Source organism: Strongylocentrotus purpuratus, unplaced genomic scaffold (genome assembly GCF_000002235.5).
Source record: "Strongylocentrotus purpuratus isolate Spur 01 unplaced genomic scaffold, Spur_5.0 spur5_scaffold_13, whole genome shotgun sequence".
Lineage (NCBI taxonomy): Eukaryota > Metazoa > Echinodermata > Echinoidea > Camarodonta > Strongylocentrotidae > Strongylocentrotus > Strongylocentrotus purpuratus.
In genome coordinates, this window is record NW_022145598.1 from 12,832,724 (window position 1) to 12,851,033 (window position 18,310).

The window sequence follows — 18,310 nt, forward strand, 5'->3', positions numbered from 1 at the left end:
GAGGAAATACAACAAAAAAATGTTTTCCTTAACTTATTATTAGGCCTAAAATAAAAACTTGTATTGCACTTTGCGACCGACCCAAAAATCTGAAAATCTACGGTCTGCATTAAAAAAAAAAAAAAAAAATTAAACCGTTTCTTATATTTTGTTTATATTAATGAATACAAATAAATTTATTTTGTTTGTTTAAATGGGATATAAATGCATAAAATCAAATTATTACAAAATTCTCACTCGTGCAAACCATGGATAATTATGAGGTGAAAAAGATATCAATGGAATGATGACGCTGAAGCACATGTATTAAAGCATTAAAAACTGAGAAATTTCAGCTAAAAGAGCTAAGGCGGGAAAAAGAAAAAAACATTCAAATCTGAAAACATCGGCCCAAAGAGGGCGACCAAAAAAAAGTTTAAAAAAAAAAAATTCTGACTGACCGAACCCATGTTTTGGCACCCAAAGGGCAATACAACAAGTTTTTATTTTAGGCCTTATAGCACTTTGGTGAAACAAATTATACCACAAAATCACAATACAGACAAATATGGGTTTTTTTTCTTCGCATATGGTGACAACTTTATGAGATAGTTTGATTTGATATATTACATATAATGTATTCAATATCACAAATTTAAAAAAAATGCATTTCACCTCATGACTCACTTTGTGAAATTTAAGTTGTATTTCATACATTGCATACAAATCATCTAAAAGCAATAAAATCTACAATACAAATATACATGTACTAGGTACGTGTGCTACATAAACTGTCTAATGTACCTGCTTTACTATTTCTTATTTATTTCAGCTTTACCCGGTGCTAAACATGGGTTTCATGATTTCAGTGAGAGCTAGCCCTGTAAAGAAATTGCAAGATCATTTAGAGCAGATTTAAAGAGCACACAAACACAGTAATAGTAATAGTCCACACCGATCTTATATCATGACAATATTGTCTGCTGAGAGTCAAACATTTATTTATCAATATCACTTATATCTTGATACAATTCCGGCTCTCCTTACATGATATATTAAAATGTTTAACAGATGTAAAATTAAAAAATAAATAAAACAAGAGTTGCTTTTGGTAACTCAGGTTTCTCCTGAAATATACTCACAATTGCACAATGATTCTAATACAGAATTGTTATCACATGACGGACATACATGGAGCTGGTTACTAAGGTTTGACTAAAAATGAATACTTTTGGTAACTGTTGTATCTCACCTATTGTACATTTGCTGATGAAACAACATTTTCAGCTACCATATGAAAGTTTCAATTGATATGCTTACTCATCATGTAAGACACTGAAAAGTTGATATTCCCAAATATGTAATGTTTGTATATCATCTATTGTACATTGCTGATAAACCAACATTTTCAGCTACCATATGAAAGTTCCAACTTATATGCTCACTCATTATGTAAGACACTGAAAAGTTGATATTCCCAAATATGTAATGTTTGTAACTTTTTATATCATCTATTGTACATTGCTGATAAACCAACATTTTCAGCTACCATATAAAAAATTCCAATTCATATGCTCACTCATTATGTAAGACACTGAAAAGTTGATATTCCCAAATATGTAATGTTTGTATATCATCTATTGTACTTTGCTGATAAACCAACATTTTCAGCTACCAACTGAAAGTTCCATTTTATATGCTCACTCACATGTAGACACTGAAAAGTTGATATTCCCAAATATGTAATGTTTGTAACTTTGTATATCATCTATTGTACAATGTTGATGAACCAACATTTTCAGCTACCAACTGAAAGTTCCAATATTTTATGCTCACTCACATGTAGACACTGGAAAGTTGATATTCAACAAGAGGCATGAACCCCCCCCCCCCCCCCCAGTGAAAAATACTCCTGTATGCCTATTATTGCTTTACTGAAAACATCTATATGATAGAATAATCATATAAAAATAGATACCAAGTCCTGCTCTATGGCTTCAGAGAGTTCATTCAGTGGAGAATTAACACGTTGACTACTAAATTCTGTGACCACCATAGGCTCCTGTAGGCAATAGGTTAATTTTGATTGAGGATTACGTCTGCTGCTTCTTCTATGCTGTCCACAACAATATCCGCTTTCTTCTCCAATATTGCTTTATCTATACCTCCAGAAAGAACACCTGAAAAAACGAAACATGAGAGTATAAAAGGAATATCAGCCAGCTAGAGCAGTAAATGCATAGGAACACAATACATTTATTAGAATAAAAAGAGAATTGGTACTACAGAAATCGAAGAATATAGCAACGAATATAGACAAATTAGAGTTTTTCCGTCTTGCATCCATCAGAGCACAAGAATGAACAGAAAGCTGAAATCTGGGATTATAAACATGGAAGCTAAAGGAACAAAGAGCATGGAAATATAACAGGCTGTGATTGGCTGTCAGGAATCGGAAGAAAGAAGATGTAATAGAGTGGTGAAGTGTGACGTCATCAAAAATCTATCTTTAGAATTTCTCAATTTTTTTCTTCATTTTCTGAAAGACTATTAAAATAATGTCCAAATATTAAAAACCAATTGAATAGGTTAAGTATTGGCTGAGATATGACCATCTGAATAATAGATTTCCTATGGGAACTGAGTGTTATATTGCTCTGGTTTAATATAATCTGGTATAATATTACGAGCCAGAGCAATATAACACTGAGTTCCTATTGGAAATCTATTCATTCAGATGGCCATATCTTAGCCAATACTTAACATATTCAATTGGTTTTCAACATTTGGACATTAAGTTATTTTTTATGCTCTTTCAGAAGATGTTGAAAAATTGAGAAATTCCAAAAATAGATTTTGATGATGTCACAGCTTTGGTACTCTATGCCAGGCATTTATTGAAAACAGGCGTAAGCAAGGCTTCATTCCTTTAGCTTCAAATTATGTTGTCTGATTTGGGCTTTCTGTCCAGAATTCTTGCAATTTGGTGGTGGTGGTTGTTATTTTACCTGTCCGCTAAGAAAGCATAAATGGTTGTATAAAGTAAGCAACCAGGCGGCGGCTGACGGCTTTAGGTCCTCTCCGGGGACCTGGTAATGAGGATTTAATGCCTTACCATAGGTACTAGCGCATCGACTTGGTTTCAAACCCCGGGTCACCAGACGAGACCACTGCTCTACCAACTGAGCTATCGCAATTCACTCTGATGAGTGCAAGAAGAAAATTTTCAATTTGTCTGTATTTGTTGCTATTAATTCTTTGATGAATTTATTTATCCACTGCTCATCAAATGCCGGTGGATTTAACCTTTTGAATTTTTGGGCATGCAGATGGGACATATTACCATTAAGGACAAGTTATTTTCACATGTCTACAAAGACATTTGAGCTTGACAAACTAACATGATGATTCGCTTCATGTTATACTTAACGTTATGTTACATGTATGTGATACTTACTTATAACAAGACCACATTCTGCATTCTTTCCGCACCATAGCATCAGTGATGGTGTCTCCTATAAACACAGCATTCTTGGGATCTACTCCTAGTGCTGAGCAGATTTTGAGGGCGGTATACGCATCAGGCTTGGGTTTGACTCCAGCGTCGCTTCCACACACCACCATGTCCACCAGATCGGACACACCCAATCGTTCTAAGATGCTTTCAGTCGTGACGCGACTGTCGGAGGTGTTGACAGCTATTGAATACCCATTATCTAAAAGAAATTCAAAACAAAGAAGAAATAATAATAACAATATTTATAAAGCGCAACATATCCATCTCTAGAGATGCTCAAGGCGCATACAAATAATTTAAATTAATATTCAACATACTTAAGATTAAAGAAATATTAAATGTTAACTTGCATTAGATCACACAGCTTCATGGTGCCAAGGTACATACAATGTTGCACAGTGTGATTATTTGTTTCGCATGTATCAATAAAAAGATCATTGAAATTAACAATATGCATTGAGTATTAGGAGAGTTTGAAATGTATGAACTCATATAGCAGAATAAGACACTATGATTATTTAATGGTCTCACTATTAGTTGTGTACATCAATTGATTTTACATATTTTCTTCTCTTTCCTAAACAGGATAAATTGGCAAATTCTACAAGGTCTCTGCAACTGTTCTAAAAAGTTCCCAATGGGGGGGGGGGGGGGGGGGGTAGGGTGGATACACAAGTCAGAAAACTCTCTGACAGGCAAAAATGAACAAAGGTCATCACAATCTTGAGGTGCTCACTCATCTCGAAATTGTCTGACAAGTCCGGTAATTAAAAGAAAGGCTACCGCATTTTTCAGATGCCTTTGACAGTCTTAATAATGGCAGCAGCGAGGGGGAGCGGTTTCTCTGTGCATTTTCCTTAGGTACTAACAGTATTATGTACACACCATGAATATGCCAGAATTGACTTTGCAAGGAGGGCGAGTGCCTTGCACCCCCCCCCCCCCCTCCCCCCAATCCAAAACTGAATCTTCAAACTTAAACCTATACAAAAAATCATCACCTCTTAGCCTAGAGAAGATACTGTACACATCGCCAAAAGGCAGTAGTTCTCCTGTAGAGCAGCACTGCCATCTTTGTCATAGGAGTGTATGGACACATCCCGAGCTTTTTCAGATGAAAGACCCTTCTTTACGAGGAGATCACTAAGAGAGTTGATGCAGACCTCATTGGTAGACTCCAAGACGTGACCGGACCCAAATTTGCGAGTGTGGACGTCGAACCCCATATCCTTGTAAATCTCGTCTTTTATGGAGAGTCCAGTAGCGGCCTCCATTCTATTTAAGAAAGGAGGATTCATAATAGTGATTTTTTTTTTTCATCTATTATAAATGACTATGATTAAATGTGATTTTTAATTGTTAAAAAGGGCTACTGTATCACAGTGGCGTGACCAAATTCATTGGCCAATGTATAATTATTATGTGTATAGTGATTACAACTTTAAATTTTTTTAGAATGTTCTTATCATATGTGTTATTTTGATCATACTTTTATGATTTCGGCCACCTTGTTTAGGCTATCAATGGGGCCAGCATAGCATTTATGCATAACAGGGTTCCGTCTTTGTAAAATATTACGACTTATCATCATCTAAAGGTGCAGGAATAGACTTGGCAAAGTTCTTATTCCCATTGACACCAATTCTGTCTAGAAAGTCTCAAAATTGGCAAATTCAAATTGCTCACAAACATTAAAGCCCCACTGTCCTACTTGTAGCTACTTGCTCCCTCTATATAGAAAACTTCCCAACGGTGCCTGTTGGTCCCCCATATGATCCTCTTTTTCTTATGTTAGTTGAGAGCTGAGTTAATGAGATAGCCACCTGTCAGTGACCTCGCTGTGTGGTCTAATCCCTTCTGGCCCAGTAGTGTTGACTGTCTTTAATATTTAAGTCTTACCTTTCCGCTACTTGGATCATCCATGGAGCCAGCATAGCATTCATGCAGAGCAGGGTTCCATCTTTGTCAAAGATAGCCACCTTCTTATCGCCATTGGCTGCAGTAGTAGAAGACTTGACACTGTTCCCGTTCATGATTTGACCAACTCTGCCGAAGAGAGTCTGCAAGAAATCCAAATAAAAGCATTCGTGAGTTATGGTGATGTCAGAAGAAAAGAAAAATCACAGATTTAATCCAAAATTGCAAGCTGCACTGGCTGATGCAAACTGATACTAGACAGAAATACCCATCTGGGATCCTGTTTCACAAAGCTTAATCAAAGAAATGACAAATGACAAAAATCAGTGACAAGTCTGCTGATAACCAATCAGAAGCAAGGATTTCAGTGGCTTATAACAAAACTGTCATTTGTCACTGATGACAAGTTTTGTGAACCCCCCCCCCCCCCCCCCCCCCCCCCCCGGTATTGGGAATTTTTAAACAAACTTGACATTTGTGAACCTTCCTCTGTGTAGAGGTGGTCACATTGCAGCCAGACGTAGTCTGAATTGAATTTGAATTGAATTTATTTATTCACCACCATTGAAAACATTGAAATAAAAGATATACAATGTATATAAAATGTACAATGATGTCAATATAACATAAATACTTGGCATGGCCCGTTGCACAAAACTTTCCATTGATGGTAACTTTGCCATCAATGGCAACTACCATGGTGACAGGGCTCAACAGCCAATAAAAATCAAGGTTTCCATGGTAGTTACCATTGATGACCAAGTTACCAGAATTATAAAAATAAATGTTCTACAGCGATATACATGTACATGTACATTATAAAAATATTCAAAAATAGTTATAAGTAATTTTAGTAATTTTAGGGTCTCAGACTCAGCAGAACAACCATCGATATCGGAGACTGAATTAAGCTCAAGGTCTAAACTGATAACTGCCACATGATTGTGTATGAAATGTGACTATAACGGAAAAAATCAATGCAAAGCTAGTTTTAAAATAAGAATATCTAGGATCAAAGAAACTACAAAACCCAACCCTTTTAAAGAGCATATACCGTAAATGTACATGTTTTGCAAATGCAAAGACGTACTGCACTTCTCTATTTCTCTCTGACAACTACCATATATACAATAAATAAACAATAATGTTAGTCATACTTTTAACCCGATTCAAACTCATTATCCTTGGCTCTATGAAGATAATCTCAAGAGCAATTTTGGCCCTGCAGTACCGGTATTGTATGTGATTAAACACCTAATGTTATATCTGATGATCAGAACTAGATTTATTCATGCGTATTTAAATGTACATGTATCACACTGCACACCAATAGTAAACCTATGCATGCACGTATCACTCCGGTGACAATCGACAAACATGGAGTAATAAATACACAGTAAAACTGAACATGTTTAATTTCGGTACTTTATTGACTCGTATATAACACATAAAGGCATAACACCTACCATATAAATTTAATTATTATTCTTTATTGGCATGATTGGTGACACAATTTCTCCCCCCCCCCTCTCTCTCTCCCTCCCTTGAAGTCTCTTCCTCCCTCCCCTCTCCCTCCCTCCCTCCCTCCCTCCCCCTCTCCCTCCCTCCCTCCCTCTCCCTCCCTCCCTCCCTTCCTCCCTCTCCCTCCCTCCCTCCCTCCCTCCCTCCCTCCCTCCCTCACTCCCTCCCTCCCTCGGTCCTCTCTCTATCTTAGAAAAAATCAACAGCATCATGATTCAAGGGCTAAACATTTGTTTTCTTGCAGCAGCACAATAGACCTTCTAAAATACTTCTTTCTTTTTTTTATCAGTAACATCAAAGTCATAGACAGCTAGGCTAGTACTATTCAAATTTCAAGCTTCAAAGTTCAATTCGATAGTGATCTATTAAACCACTCATAGCCATAATCTTGCCCATATTTTGAACTTCCTAAGTTTTTAAAAATTAAAGAAATTCCACCCCCAGACTATAGGCAAAGGCTCTCCCACTGCACCCTATCCGTAAAGATAGAAGTGGTTCCCAATACAAACTTTTTTGGGGTATGTAAATGGAGAGAGTGCGAGTTTTTTATAGTTAAAACTCTTAACAACTGTCTGCTGCCTCGAGATCATTGGAGCGAAGAAAGGTACATATAACTACCTATCCCTATTCAGTGAAGGATTAATCCTTTTCATGCAGATGGATTCTTCTCCCATTCTTGACAAGAAGTGCGTTACAAACTTAATTATGTGGGCATCACATTTGGATAAAAAACAGAATAATTCAGGGAAAAAACGCAATGGTTGGCAGCTCTGGAGATGGAATGCCCAAATATGAGGGCTTTTTTGTACTCTTTAAAAGAGCACACAATAGGGGCACTGCAATTTAAATTTCAAGGGATGGATTAGAGTTTTTATCACTCACAACGGCTATTAATCATGGTACCAAACAATTCATATAAATATATGTGTTCTGTATCTATGGTCTGCTGCGCACTTCTTGCCTTCACCCCCCCCCCCCCCCCCCCCCCTTGAAAAATCTTGGAACCGCCGCTGATAAATGGGTAGTTTTACCCCTTTCCTCTTAATGAAGTATAAATTGTTATTCGCAAACTTTAAAGGTTACAGTTCATAATCTGGTACTGTGCGACAAGTCGTTTGACTTTTGTCTCCCCTTAGCAATTCATCCAAATAACAAATCCATGTAAGAGAGTAGAGACATTTTTTGAAAGTTTTAAGCAAATTTCATCAAGAAATTGGGAGTTCTTTTTCAGAAAAACTTTCTTTTAACAAGCGGAAGCGCTGGTGGCTCTGTTTTCTTTGGATCAGATATTAACTTATCAGACCTAAAACAAGCCTCATTATCCTAAATTTGGGAGTACTGGTGTCATGAATACCAGTGTCCTAAAGACTTTTTGTTACACTGGCGTACAATACCCATAATTCAGACTGCACACATACAGTCCCGCTTCTTGTGTTTACAATTACAGTCTTTTCCTCCTAGAAATCCAAGGCTTATCATAATTTTATACTGGAAAAAGGCACAGATTTAATGAAATGATATCCTGGCAAAAAGTATACACCAAATCGCACAAATTGTATTTTGAAAATTCGATTTTTCTTCAGCTCCTCACCCCTCAGACTCCCCCTGTTCATGAAATGCCCCCCCCCCCCCCTCGCCGCCGACTGGATCTGCACGCCCCTGTGTGTACAGTGTAGATCTACATGTAGGCATGTGCGGTAGTGCGTACTTTCTCTTCGCCGGTTGAATCAACGATACAACATGGAAGAATCGTCGGGGTAGGACGAAGAATCACCCCCCTTTTCCCCATCGAAGACTTCTTCAAACTATAATTTCAAGTTGCCAGATAGATGCCCAGAGGAGTCGAGCAACCTAGTAAGTCAAAGTTGTAATTACTCCCTTAACCCTTTGCATATTTTGAGATAATGTCGCCCCAACCTCAACCTGCTGTTTGAATGTTTTTTGATGCACCACCTGAAATGAAAGCTTCCTGGAGTTAGTCTATACCTTTTCCTATGCATCATGTGCATTGTTAGCCCTTGTGATTTTTTTATCCCGCCAGCTCAATAATAGCCTTGAAAGTCTACTGTCAAATAAAATTGATTCCTTCAAATCCTAGTTTCTCATCCGATCCACCAGTTAGAGCAGCGCACCGCCCCGACTCTACGCCTGCCAAGGGTCCAGGCGTCACCACTTGTCGAATTCCGGTGGTCGGCCGTCGGTGCTCTAGCCAAGCTTGCCAAGGAGTCTTTGTTAAATTATACCGCAGTGACAGATTTAATACTTACAAAATATGAAACGCGTTGCAGCATCAATGAATCAATGAGATTTTAAAGCAGGGTCCAACCGAAAATCATAGTCACAGACACAGCTGCAGCTCTAACTTCTAAGGCAGAATCCACAACATCGATAGCCATGAAAATCAATCGCGTGGAACAGCTGATTCCATGTAGACTCGAATCAAGCAACAGCCACATATTAATTTTTGTATTTATTTTTCTCAGTAGACCATTTTTCTAAATAATAATCACAACCATCTTTCTTATCTTATTGAAAAAAAATTTAAAAATTGTTATTATAATTTTTTATAATGGATTGATTTAATAGGATACATTATGCACAAACTTTGATGAATCAGAAATGGATTCATTGAAGAATACCTGGGGATCAGACTATATATTGTCATTGTCATTGTCATTGTCATTGTCTTGTCATACAGTACAAGTAATAAGTTGCAGGCTCATCATGAGCAGATAAAAGGTCATTGCAGACCAAATTGTGAAATACACGGAGACAAAATACTGGATATATATATATATATATATATATATATATATATATATATATATATATATATATATATACGTCACCTCATGAAAGTTATGTCATCATTATTAAGGCAATACAAAGTTTTGGGAAATCTTAAAAAATGGGTGGATAATGATTCTTGAAACTTGAAGCTGAAAGAACAGATTATTAAACAAGTCTCCTCATTTAACTGCCTCGGCAGCATGATCACCGAGGATGCCATGTGAGACCCCCCCCCCCCCCCCCCCCCCACTCAGTGTTATTTAGGGTACGCATATGCTCGTTCCCTCTTTTTGAAAGCACCCCCTATCTGCAATTGAGGACTGCCAACATTTCCGAAACCCCCTTTCGCGGGCTTTTCGCGGGCTTTTCCTGCCTTGGAGACCCCCCCCCCCCCTAAATCATGAAAAATGCTCAATGTACCCACTTAGATTCGGAATAATCCAAAGAGATGAGCGAAAAAAAGAAAAAAAACACCCCCTTTTAAAGAAATCTCCGTGTGAAAAGTTAATACACCCCTTTTTTTTTTACAACTCTCGGGCCGGACTTCGCACGAAAAGTACCCCTTTACCGGACATTTTGGTAACACGCATGGGGTCCGTCCGTTCTCGGAGTTGGGGGGGGGGGGTTGTGAGACAGAGATCAAGAGAAGGATAGCTCTCGCTAAATCTGCATTTTCAAAGTTAGGCAAAATTCTGACAAATCGAACAGTATGAGGACCAGAATAAGAGTATATTGAATTGTTACATCTACCCAGTACTTATGTATGGTAGTCAGGCAAGTAGCCAGAGTTTGATGTTGGGGGGGGGGGGGCAAATACAATAATCGATCGACGTCCTGCATGGGGAGGGGTCTAAACAAAAATCAACCGATCCCTGCCCCCCCCCCCCCTCCCTCCGTGGGTACGTGCCTGGTGGCAGTGGACTTTAGCCTCTGATACTAAAAAGCGTTTGGAAGTTGTGAAAATTTTTTTTAAAGAAGAATGATGAAAATCCCCTGGACTGACAAAGTTAGTAATGAGGAAGTTCTTACACGAGCTGGAGTGCAAAAGAAAATGATACGTGAGATGAGTAGGCAGTTGAAGTTCATGGGTCACATTATACGTAAAGAAGGCCTATAGAGAATCTTGCTTTGACAGGGAAAATTGTGGGAAGAAGGAGTAGGGAAGAAGGAGGATACTCAGTGCAGTGGCGGATCCAGGGGGGGGGGGGGCGGGGGGCCCGGGCACCCCCCCCCCCCCCTTCAGAAAAAAAATTATCTAAAATCACGTGATTTTTACCTTTGGGGGGGGGGGGTTGGCCCCCCCCCCCCCCTGGCGCCCAAGGGTGGGATGCAAATTTTTTAAAATTTCGAGGACCAAAAAGAAAAAATAGTGCTCACTATAGGGTTAGTCATTACTATGACACCGCAATCATGCAGAAAAATAGCCAAGAATAACAAAGTTCTGTTTGTTTAAAGTAATGCTTACATTTCCATAATTGGATTACGAATTCGTTTTCACTGGCTGCCTGCCGTAGCAACAGTCAGAGTTGACAAAAGACTTGACTCCGTTTCGCAAGTTGACGATCAGCCATGCATCAAGTCTTTCGTCTTTTTTGTGCATGGATAATACCGCCGCATCGTTATGAGTTGCATCAAAATGAAAGAGGAGGATCTAAGCTTTACAAATGACAGTCATTTATTAATTTCAACTGTGATTAAGTTATGATAACATATCGATAATTCTCGGTTTCAAATTTTCTGTAACGGACTGTACAGTCCTAAACCTTTCTACATGTATATAGCGACCATAAGCCTGACTTGATACTGTGGCCCACAGTGCACCTGTAAACTTTAGGTCTATAATGCCTATAAAAAGCTAAGCTTTGTAGTTTGCCCAGCCCGATTTCTTTTTTTCTTTCTTTCTGTCTATTTTGTTGATGTTTTGTTTACATCTCGCGCATAATAGCATTAACAACCTGAATTATTCGGGAGTCTGTGCAAGCAAGACGGTGTCGATATAATTATATTAAAATAATTAATGAATCTTTTTGTCTTACTACACCTAAATCCCCTTCAAACCGCAATTGAACGTGACATAGATAATGCCCTTGAATGAAGAAAAAGAATTAAAAAATCCCCAGTGAGTAGGGCTAAACCTTACAATAATGATTTTGAGGCTCTATCCGATTATCGACTGACGGCGTCCCAGATCGATATTCCTTATTTTGTTCTGTATTCGTATGGTGGAAGTTGAATAGCTACGAATGCGCGCGTAAGAATATTACCGACCCCTATAAATTGTCCGTGGAATTATTTTGTGGTCAGGGTTAATCTATAGATCGGATACAGGTTGAGGAGGGGAGGGGATTCGTTGGTTGAGCAGAAGTTGTTTTTGAGGAGTCATGGAGATTATTATTGGTTACCTCTGCCAGTGACGACACAAGATACTTTTCCGTGGCTCATCATGTTTCTATTCCCCTGAATTTTATGCATAGTAGGGCCACATCTTTCAAAGAGTTGCAATTGATCCGAATCAATCGCAAGCTTACATGTCTCATATTATACCTCTTATGTATATTTTACTCGCAGAGAAGTTGTTTTTCTGTTGATCTGGAAGATAAATACTTTTCTTTTAGGCCTACACTATTATTAAATATTTTTAAAATATATTATTTCCCTTCCGTAAAATACCCCATCCCTTCTTCCATCCCTCGATCCCTATTATATTAATATACCTCTACCCCTCCCCTCCCCTCCCCCTCTCTCTCTCTCCCTCTCTCTCTCTCTCTTTCTCTCTCTCCTCCCCCCCCTCTCTGTCTCTCCCCTTCTCCCCCTCTCCCCTCTCTCCCCCTCTCTCTCTCCCCCTCACTATCTTTCTCTCTCTCTCTCTCTTTCTCTTTCTCTCTCTCCCCCTCTCTCCCCCTCTCTCTCTCTGTCTCCCCTCTCTCTGTCTTCTTCTCTCTCCTCTCTCTCCCGTCTCCCCCTCTCCCTCTCCCTCCCTCTCTCTTCCCCCCTCTCACTCTCTCTCTCTCTCTCTCTCGCTCTCTATATTACGTTCCTATTCATAATTATATAAATTTAACCAAAATAATATTCAGCCTCGCGGATGGAAGCGGGATCTCATCCTATTCTTTGGTTTCGAGCAGTTTCACCTGGCTTCCGCCCTTCCTTTCAATCTCTGATAGCCTTACCAATCACCAAAGCAGGTGATACTCTAACAAAAATTGAACTCTCGTCTTCAAGGTAAAGTCCATATTCTTCGAAAATGCCATGTGAATATAGGAAAATTAATACAAATAGATATCTTGGTTACCGAATGTATTTAAAGAGAAGTTTGAGTTCTGGGAAGAGGTGAAAATAATTTGTGAGCGTTATCATTCTTATTATGCAAGTCAGTGTGGAAGAACATCAGATAAGACATGTTCCCTGAAAAGCATGGCTCTTCAAATGCCTTTATATTCTAAATATGTTATGTAACATCGTAAACTCGGGGTATACGCCACGTGTTCGTGTAGTCCCATATACATCTTTCTGTGTACAGTGTTTGTAACTTTACCAAAACTTGGCCAAATTTCTTATCATTTTGATGATTCCAGAACCTTGCAATACACACAAATTCTAATATGCTATGTAGATGATCAACCTTTTCTCGTCGATTCCACACCGTTTCTTTCACAATGCAATCGCATGACCAGAACTCAACTTCATCTTTAAATAATGCGTCTTGAGAGAGCTGTTTTGAATAGACGAGGTCACCAGATATTAATATTTAGATGAACTTTATGACTACTGATCATAATAATTGCCAGCGGAGTAGCGAGAGTCCGCGATTTATTTATTTTTATTTTTTATTTTTTAATTTATATATTTTTTTTTTTTTTCGGGGGGGGGGGGGGGTTCCTGCTGGCCGAACTCAGAACATTAAATGCAAATTTATTAGGCTATATTAGAGGATGATGCGAGGTGTTTGTGGCAATCTTTAAATAATAATATTCCCTTTTCCCTGTTCCCTTTCTCTTGTTTTTTTTTTTTTCTTCATTTTTTTTTCTTCACCACGATTGATGTGGGTCGATCAGGGACAAGATCCACATGACTGTGCTCATGTATGTCTACACCACTGAGTATAAAATTATGTGATCATGAAGTTACTTTATGTTCGTCATTTATTTTCTCTAGTTCTGCCTCTGTTCCATCTCGAAATTATTTCTTTCTCTCCTTCTCTCTATAAATTTGTACCGAGAAGCCCTTTAAAAAAAACGGTTTTCATTATCCTGGTTATAGCCGGTATATCGTCTTCTCATGCCAGTCGTTCTTCAATAATGACTTGTATTAAACCAGACTTCATCGTTTTTCGCACTACTTACAGACTTCGGCAACAACTTTGCAATGCTGTCATCGGAGTCTAAGGGACATCTTCAGCACAATGGCCCGCTGTACAAACATGGACTATAGAAAACCTCTGATTTGATTTCAAGTATTTACACACGAGATTGTTACCAGGTACAGATTTGTTTGGGAGACGGGTATAATATATCAATCTATTTTAAGACAGGAATACAAATTTTCGTTTAGCGGACACAGTTCATTCGAAACAACAGTTGAGACATATTATTATGCAATGACCAAATTAACGTGCAAAGCCAAAGCATAATTAGCGACAAAGACAAGTAAATACATAAATTATGATAAGAGCCGTTATCTCCGATAGTAACACGGTGAAATTGACAACTTGGTCGCACCAGTTCGCGGGCACAAGTTTTTGTTTCGCCATATTTTTTTTTAATTGAGCGGGGGGGGGGGGGCTCTTTCCCCAAGTATTCAATTTAGGGCCCCGATGCAAAATTAATGAGCAGCTGTCAGTTTTAATTGGTTATCCCGCCAAGCTCCTGTTCTATGCCATTCACTTCTTCTGTCTTAATGCTTGGCCATCAAAACGAAAAGGAAATAAAATGAATGCGTAAATTTAACAAAATTAAAACTCTATATAATAGTAAGTAGTATTTGTACTAATAATAGTTGCAGGTGTAGCGGCTTGAGTGACTTTTTGCCAGCCAGAGTGCGCTGTAAAAAAAGAATCCATAGCCCTATTACATATTTTATTTATGATATAATCTGTGGGAAATCATAACATAGTGTTTTTATCATGGCTAGGTCCCTCATGACATTTCATTTAACGCTTAAAATTCTCTGCCAGTATCGCATATTAGCAAACCTCACAATAATGAGGCAGTGACAATTCGGATACTGAGCTGAGGAGTGCTTTACAAGGGTTTACGACTTCTCTTTCTTGTTACTTCCACTGTCTAGTACCACGCTCTGTTTGAGGCAACCTTGACTGACGTCTAATAAACAGACATACACACAACACAACAACCCCCCTCAGCTCCTCTGTTATTGTATTGTTTACGGGGGTATCACCCGGCATCCCAATGTTGTGTTCCCCCAGTTTCATTCACAAATTTAGAAAACCCGCGCCGACGTTGGCGGCAGCATAACCTTAAATAATCGATGTGATGGTTACGTACCGTAACGACGACCCAACAATAAACGTAGCAACGGACAGCCGACCAATCAGGGCGCTCGTCACGAGGCCTTTTATCGCGTGTACTCAGCTCGGGAGCAATAATACTCCACCCGTCTGTCGTGAGAGAAACATATCTGACTGCAACTCTCTTCAGGAAACTATAATACTTTGTCGTATTTCGCAATATTCAAGGCATAACGTAGCACTGTCGACAGTCAGACATCAATAATAACAATCTACAGTAGCGTTGGGAGATAATTTCACAACCATTTCTTTCGTAAAACATTGATAATAATCTTGTGATACACATAATACTTCGCGGTATTGTATCACGCTTCTACGCAACGTTCTAATGCAGAGCAATTTATAGTTTGATATATTATCTTCAACACCTTTGGACACATCTCGAATTCACGATGGGCTGTAACAGTTCAAAGTCAACTCAAGTCATGGAGCTTGGTCCCGATGGCGAGGTCGTCAGCCGCAAATCATCGGCATCATCGTCGAAACGGGGCAAGAGTGCCGGCAAGAACGTCCGCGATGTCGACGACAACTCAAACGATGTCCAAGTTCTGAAGGAGAATATGGGATCGACAGGCTCGCTGGGAAGTCAAATGATGGATAATAAATCACAAGATCGACTTGTGTCGTCGGCGACCAGCAAGATCTCGAGAAGGACCTTCGACAGCGGACTGGAGTCCGACTACGGCAATGTCATCACAGAATACTCACACCCAAACATGATCGATGACCGACCAGAAACACCAGGTAAATATCGAAACTTGTTTTTTGCGTCAGTTCATAATTTTAAACATCTTTAATAATCTTGGCAATCTAATATGATAATCGTTCGATCTTTATTATTAATCAGTCTTTGAAATTGTTTTAATTGTGTTTTGCTAGCCAATATTTTAATGAACATCATGACTCGTTCTTACAAAAAGTGTCAGATTGGAACGTCAACCCAAGGAAAATGTTTATTGCAACGAAAGTACAGTTAAATTAATTATTAATGATTTATTATTTCATCATTGGATCGTTAACTGTTTATTTGACGTCGAACTATATTCCAAACTTGATAAAATATCTCTTTATTTTTCAATTTTTTACGGAATCACAAAAAGTTACCGGTATACTATACAGCCGCACGCTTTACCTTTTTGATATAGGCACAGTGACCCCGATCTTATTTACCCCCAAACAAACACCAAATCGTCGTCCTTTGTTGTCGATACACGTATCCCTATTGATCTAGAGGGGGGGGGGGGGGGGGGGGTAACAAAGGCACTCGACAATAATGCCACCCCCGGTCTAGTGAGTCTATTGACGGCGCGTAACATCGACCCCATGGGTTGGATTTGTGACGCTGTTATGGCAACGCATTTAATGGCGTCTTTTACGACGTGCATTTTTAGGAATACTTCAATGGTACCCATCAACAATGAATTAAAATGGAATTTTTTATGTTATGCTAGACATTTATTGACACGATGAACTAAATATTTTCCCCTTTTTCTTTTAATCTTCCAGAGCTGTTTATTTCTGGGATGAAGTGCGAATCTCGCAAGAGCAGCGGCATCAACAAGGCACGCAACGCTCAGACCACGGAGCAGATCTTGGGTGAACTCAAGTCCCAGGGCATCATCAGCACCTCGGCCACAGCCCCACAGATCGCACCCAAGAAGGGTGGCACCTCCTTCGAGGTCATGATCGCGATCGACTTCGATGAGCTGAAGAAACCTCCTCCTAGGCTCGCCAAGCTCAAGAAGAAGAAGAAGAAGTCGAAGAAGTTGACCAAAGAGGAGGTCGACGCTAAACTGAAGGCCGCTGAGGAAAGGCGGGAAGCCAAACGCAGCAAGCTCCGCGCTAAGCTGGACACCATGAAGAAGGAGACCAGGTGCACCAGGTCAGCGAGGCACAGGAGGAAGCACAGAAGAAGCTGGTGGCTGAGAAGGTCAATGAAAGTCTAGACCAGGCTGCCAAGAACCGTGAGGCTCACTTCAAGGCGATGAAGGAGAAGCTGGAGCAGAAGAAGCTCCACGCGGAGAAGGTCAGGCAAGCCAAGCTGGCCAGGATGGCCGAGAAGGCACAGTCTGGTGAAGGAGGTGAGGCCGAGGGGCAGAACAATGAAGGAGATGTGTCTGCTGTTTGAAAGAACGAACAATCAGCAGACATCGATCCCTCGATGGGATTCGAACCTCATAAACGATGCATCTGCAGTCGGGTCAGAGAGGTGGGTTTATTGCAATAAAAACGCTGCCAATTCTATGCCACTGGTTTGGTGACTGAATTCCATTTGCTCTCATCTGCCTCTCGGAAGAGGCATCCGTCTAGGCTCGGCCAAAGACCACTACGTTGACAGCTTAAGAACCATGTCTGTATTCGTGAATAGGAATATTCCATTACTTTAACAGCACAGATTATTATGTCATTGATATTGAATGTGTGTCTTTAAGTTGAAGATAAAGAATGATCTCATGATTGTGATGTCATACTGTCTCAGTCGGAAAATAGTAATTACTAATTGCCAACAAGTTGAAGGTGCTACGGCCACATTCATTACTTTTTCTCGAGCGATGAGATTAATAGATAATGATATTTTGACAGTTCATATTCCGTCCTTGATTGTATACAATGTAGTTCAGGTATTACGAATATCAAAATGCTTTTCCAGATAAATCCGTCCATTTTCTGGTAGAATATTTTTCAACGGTAAGAACAGACTTACATTTTTTTGGAGCAGGGCTCTAAAATATAATTGTTTATGGCACTGGATGTCAATATTTTAATGAATGATTTATATTTGTTTTTGTTCTTCAAATGGTTTCTAAATATTTAGGTGCCACTCCTGGCGAGTTTGCATGAGTTTAAAAAGCAAAAGGTTTAACATGACTTTCTACAAACTTTAATCTTCCTTCGAAAAATTCAATTGCACGCTCGATCTTCCTTCATCAGGATAAAGTCGATTGCTTTTATCAAATCGAACCAAATACACATTTTACAGCTTTCATAAATCGGCGTTACTTGACAGTCAAATTAGATATCATATCTCAAAATGATACTTTTGTCAATTGATTCTGCCA

At 39.2% G+C, this 18,310-nt stretch overlaps 3 protein-coding genes across 3 annotated transcripts in view; 1 reads left to right on the forward strand and 2 right to left on the reverse strand.

The window, feature by feature from the left end:
* Nucleotides 1-1,876: 1,876 nt before the first annotated feature.
* LOC763147 lies at nt 1,877-9,331 on the reverse strand. The gene is made up of 5 exons (XM_001199032.4): nt 9,202-9,331; nt 5,396-5,556; nt 4,498-4,771; nt 3,437-3,695; nt 1,877-2,159 (listed from the first exon to the last, which is right to left on the reverse strand). The coding sequence occupies exons 1-3, from the start codon at nt 9,223-9,225 to the stop codon at nt 4,501-4,503; spliced, it is 456 nt and encodes a 151-aa protein (XP_001199032.3). The 5' UTR covers nt 9,226-9,331; the 3' UTR covers nt 1,877-2,159; nt 3,437-3,695; nt 4,498-4,500.
* LOC115923183 (N-acetylmuramic acid 6-phosphate phosphatase-like) lies at nt 2,056-4,236 on the reverse strand. Its single transcript, XM_030983523.1, has 3 exons — nt 4,233-4,236; nt 3,459-3,695; nt 2,056-2,159 (listed from the first exon to the last, which is right to left on the reverse strand). The coding sequence occupies exons 1-3, from the start codon at nt 4,234-4,236 to the stop codon at nt 2,056-2,058; spliced, it is 345 nt and encodes a 114-aa protein (XP_030839383.1).
* A 5,978-nt stretch (nt 9,332-15,309) lies between the features above and the next one.
* The window catches only part of LOC577952, a 3,198-nt gene continuing 197 nt past the window's right edge, over nt 15,310-18,310 (forward strand). Inside the window, 3 exon segments of the mRNA XM_794884.5 lie at nt 15,310-15,995; nt 16,758-17,105; nt 17,108-18,310. The exon segment at nt 17,108-18,310 is cut by the window's right edge and continues 197 nt beyond it. Coding sequence (XP_799977.2) covers nt 15,644-15,995; nt 16,758-17,105; nt 17,108-17,379 — 972 coding nt within the window. The 5' untranslated portion in view covers nt 15,310-15,643 and the 3' untranslated portion in view covers nt 17,380-18,310.

Coding starts and splice junctions, on each gene's coding strand:
- LOC115923183 (XM_030983523.1), bottom strand. Junction 2,160..3,458: donor TGCTATGGTGCGGAAAGAAT/GCAGAATGTGGT, acceptor TCGTTTTTTCAG/GTGTTCTTTCTGGAGGTATA.
- LOC763147 (XM_001199032.4), bottom strand. CDS start 9,225: ATGCTGCAACGCGTTTCATATTTT. Junction 5,557..9,201: donor TGCAACGCGTTTCATATTTT/GTAAGTATTAAA, acceptor GATTTCTTGCAG/ACTCTCTTCGGCAGAGTTGG. Junction 4,772..5,395: donor ATGATCCAAGTAGCGGAAAG/GTAAGACTTAAA, acceptor TTTCTTAAATAG/AATGGAGGCCGCTACTGGAC.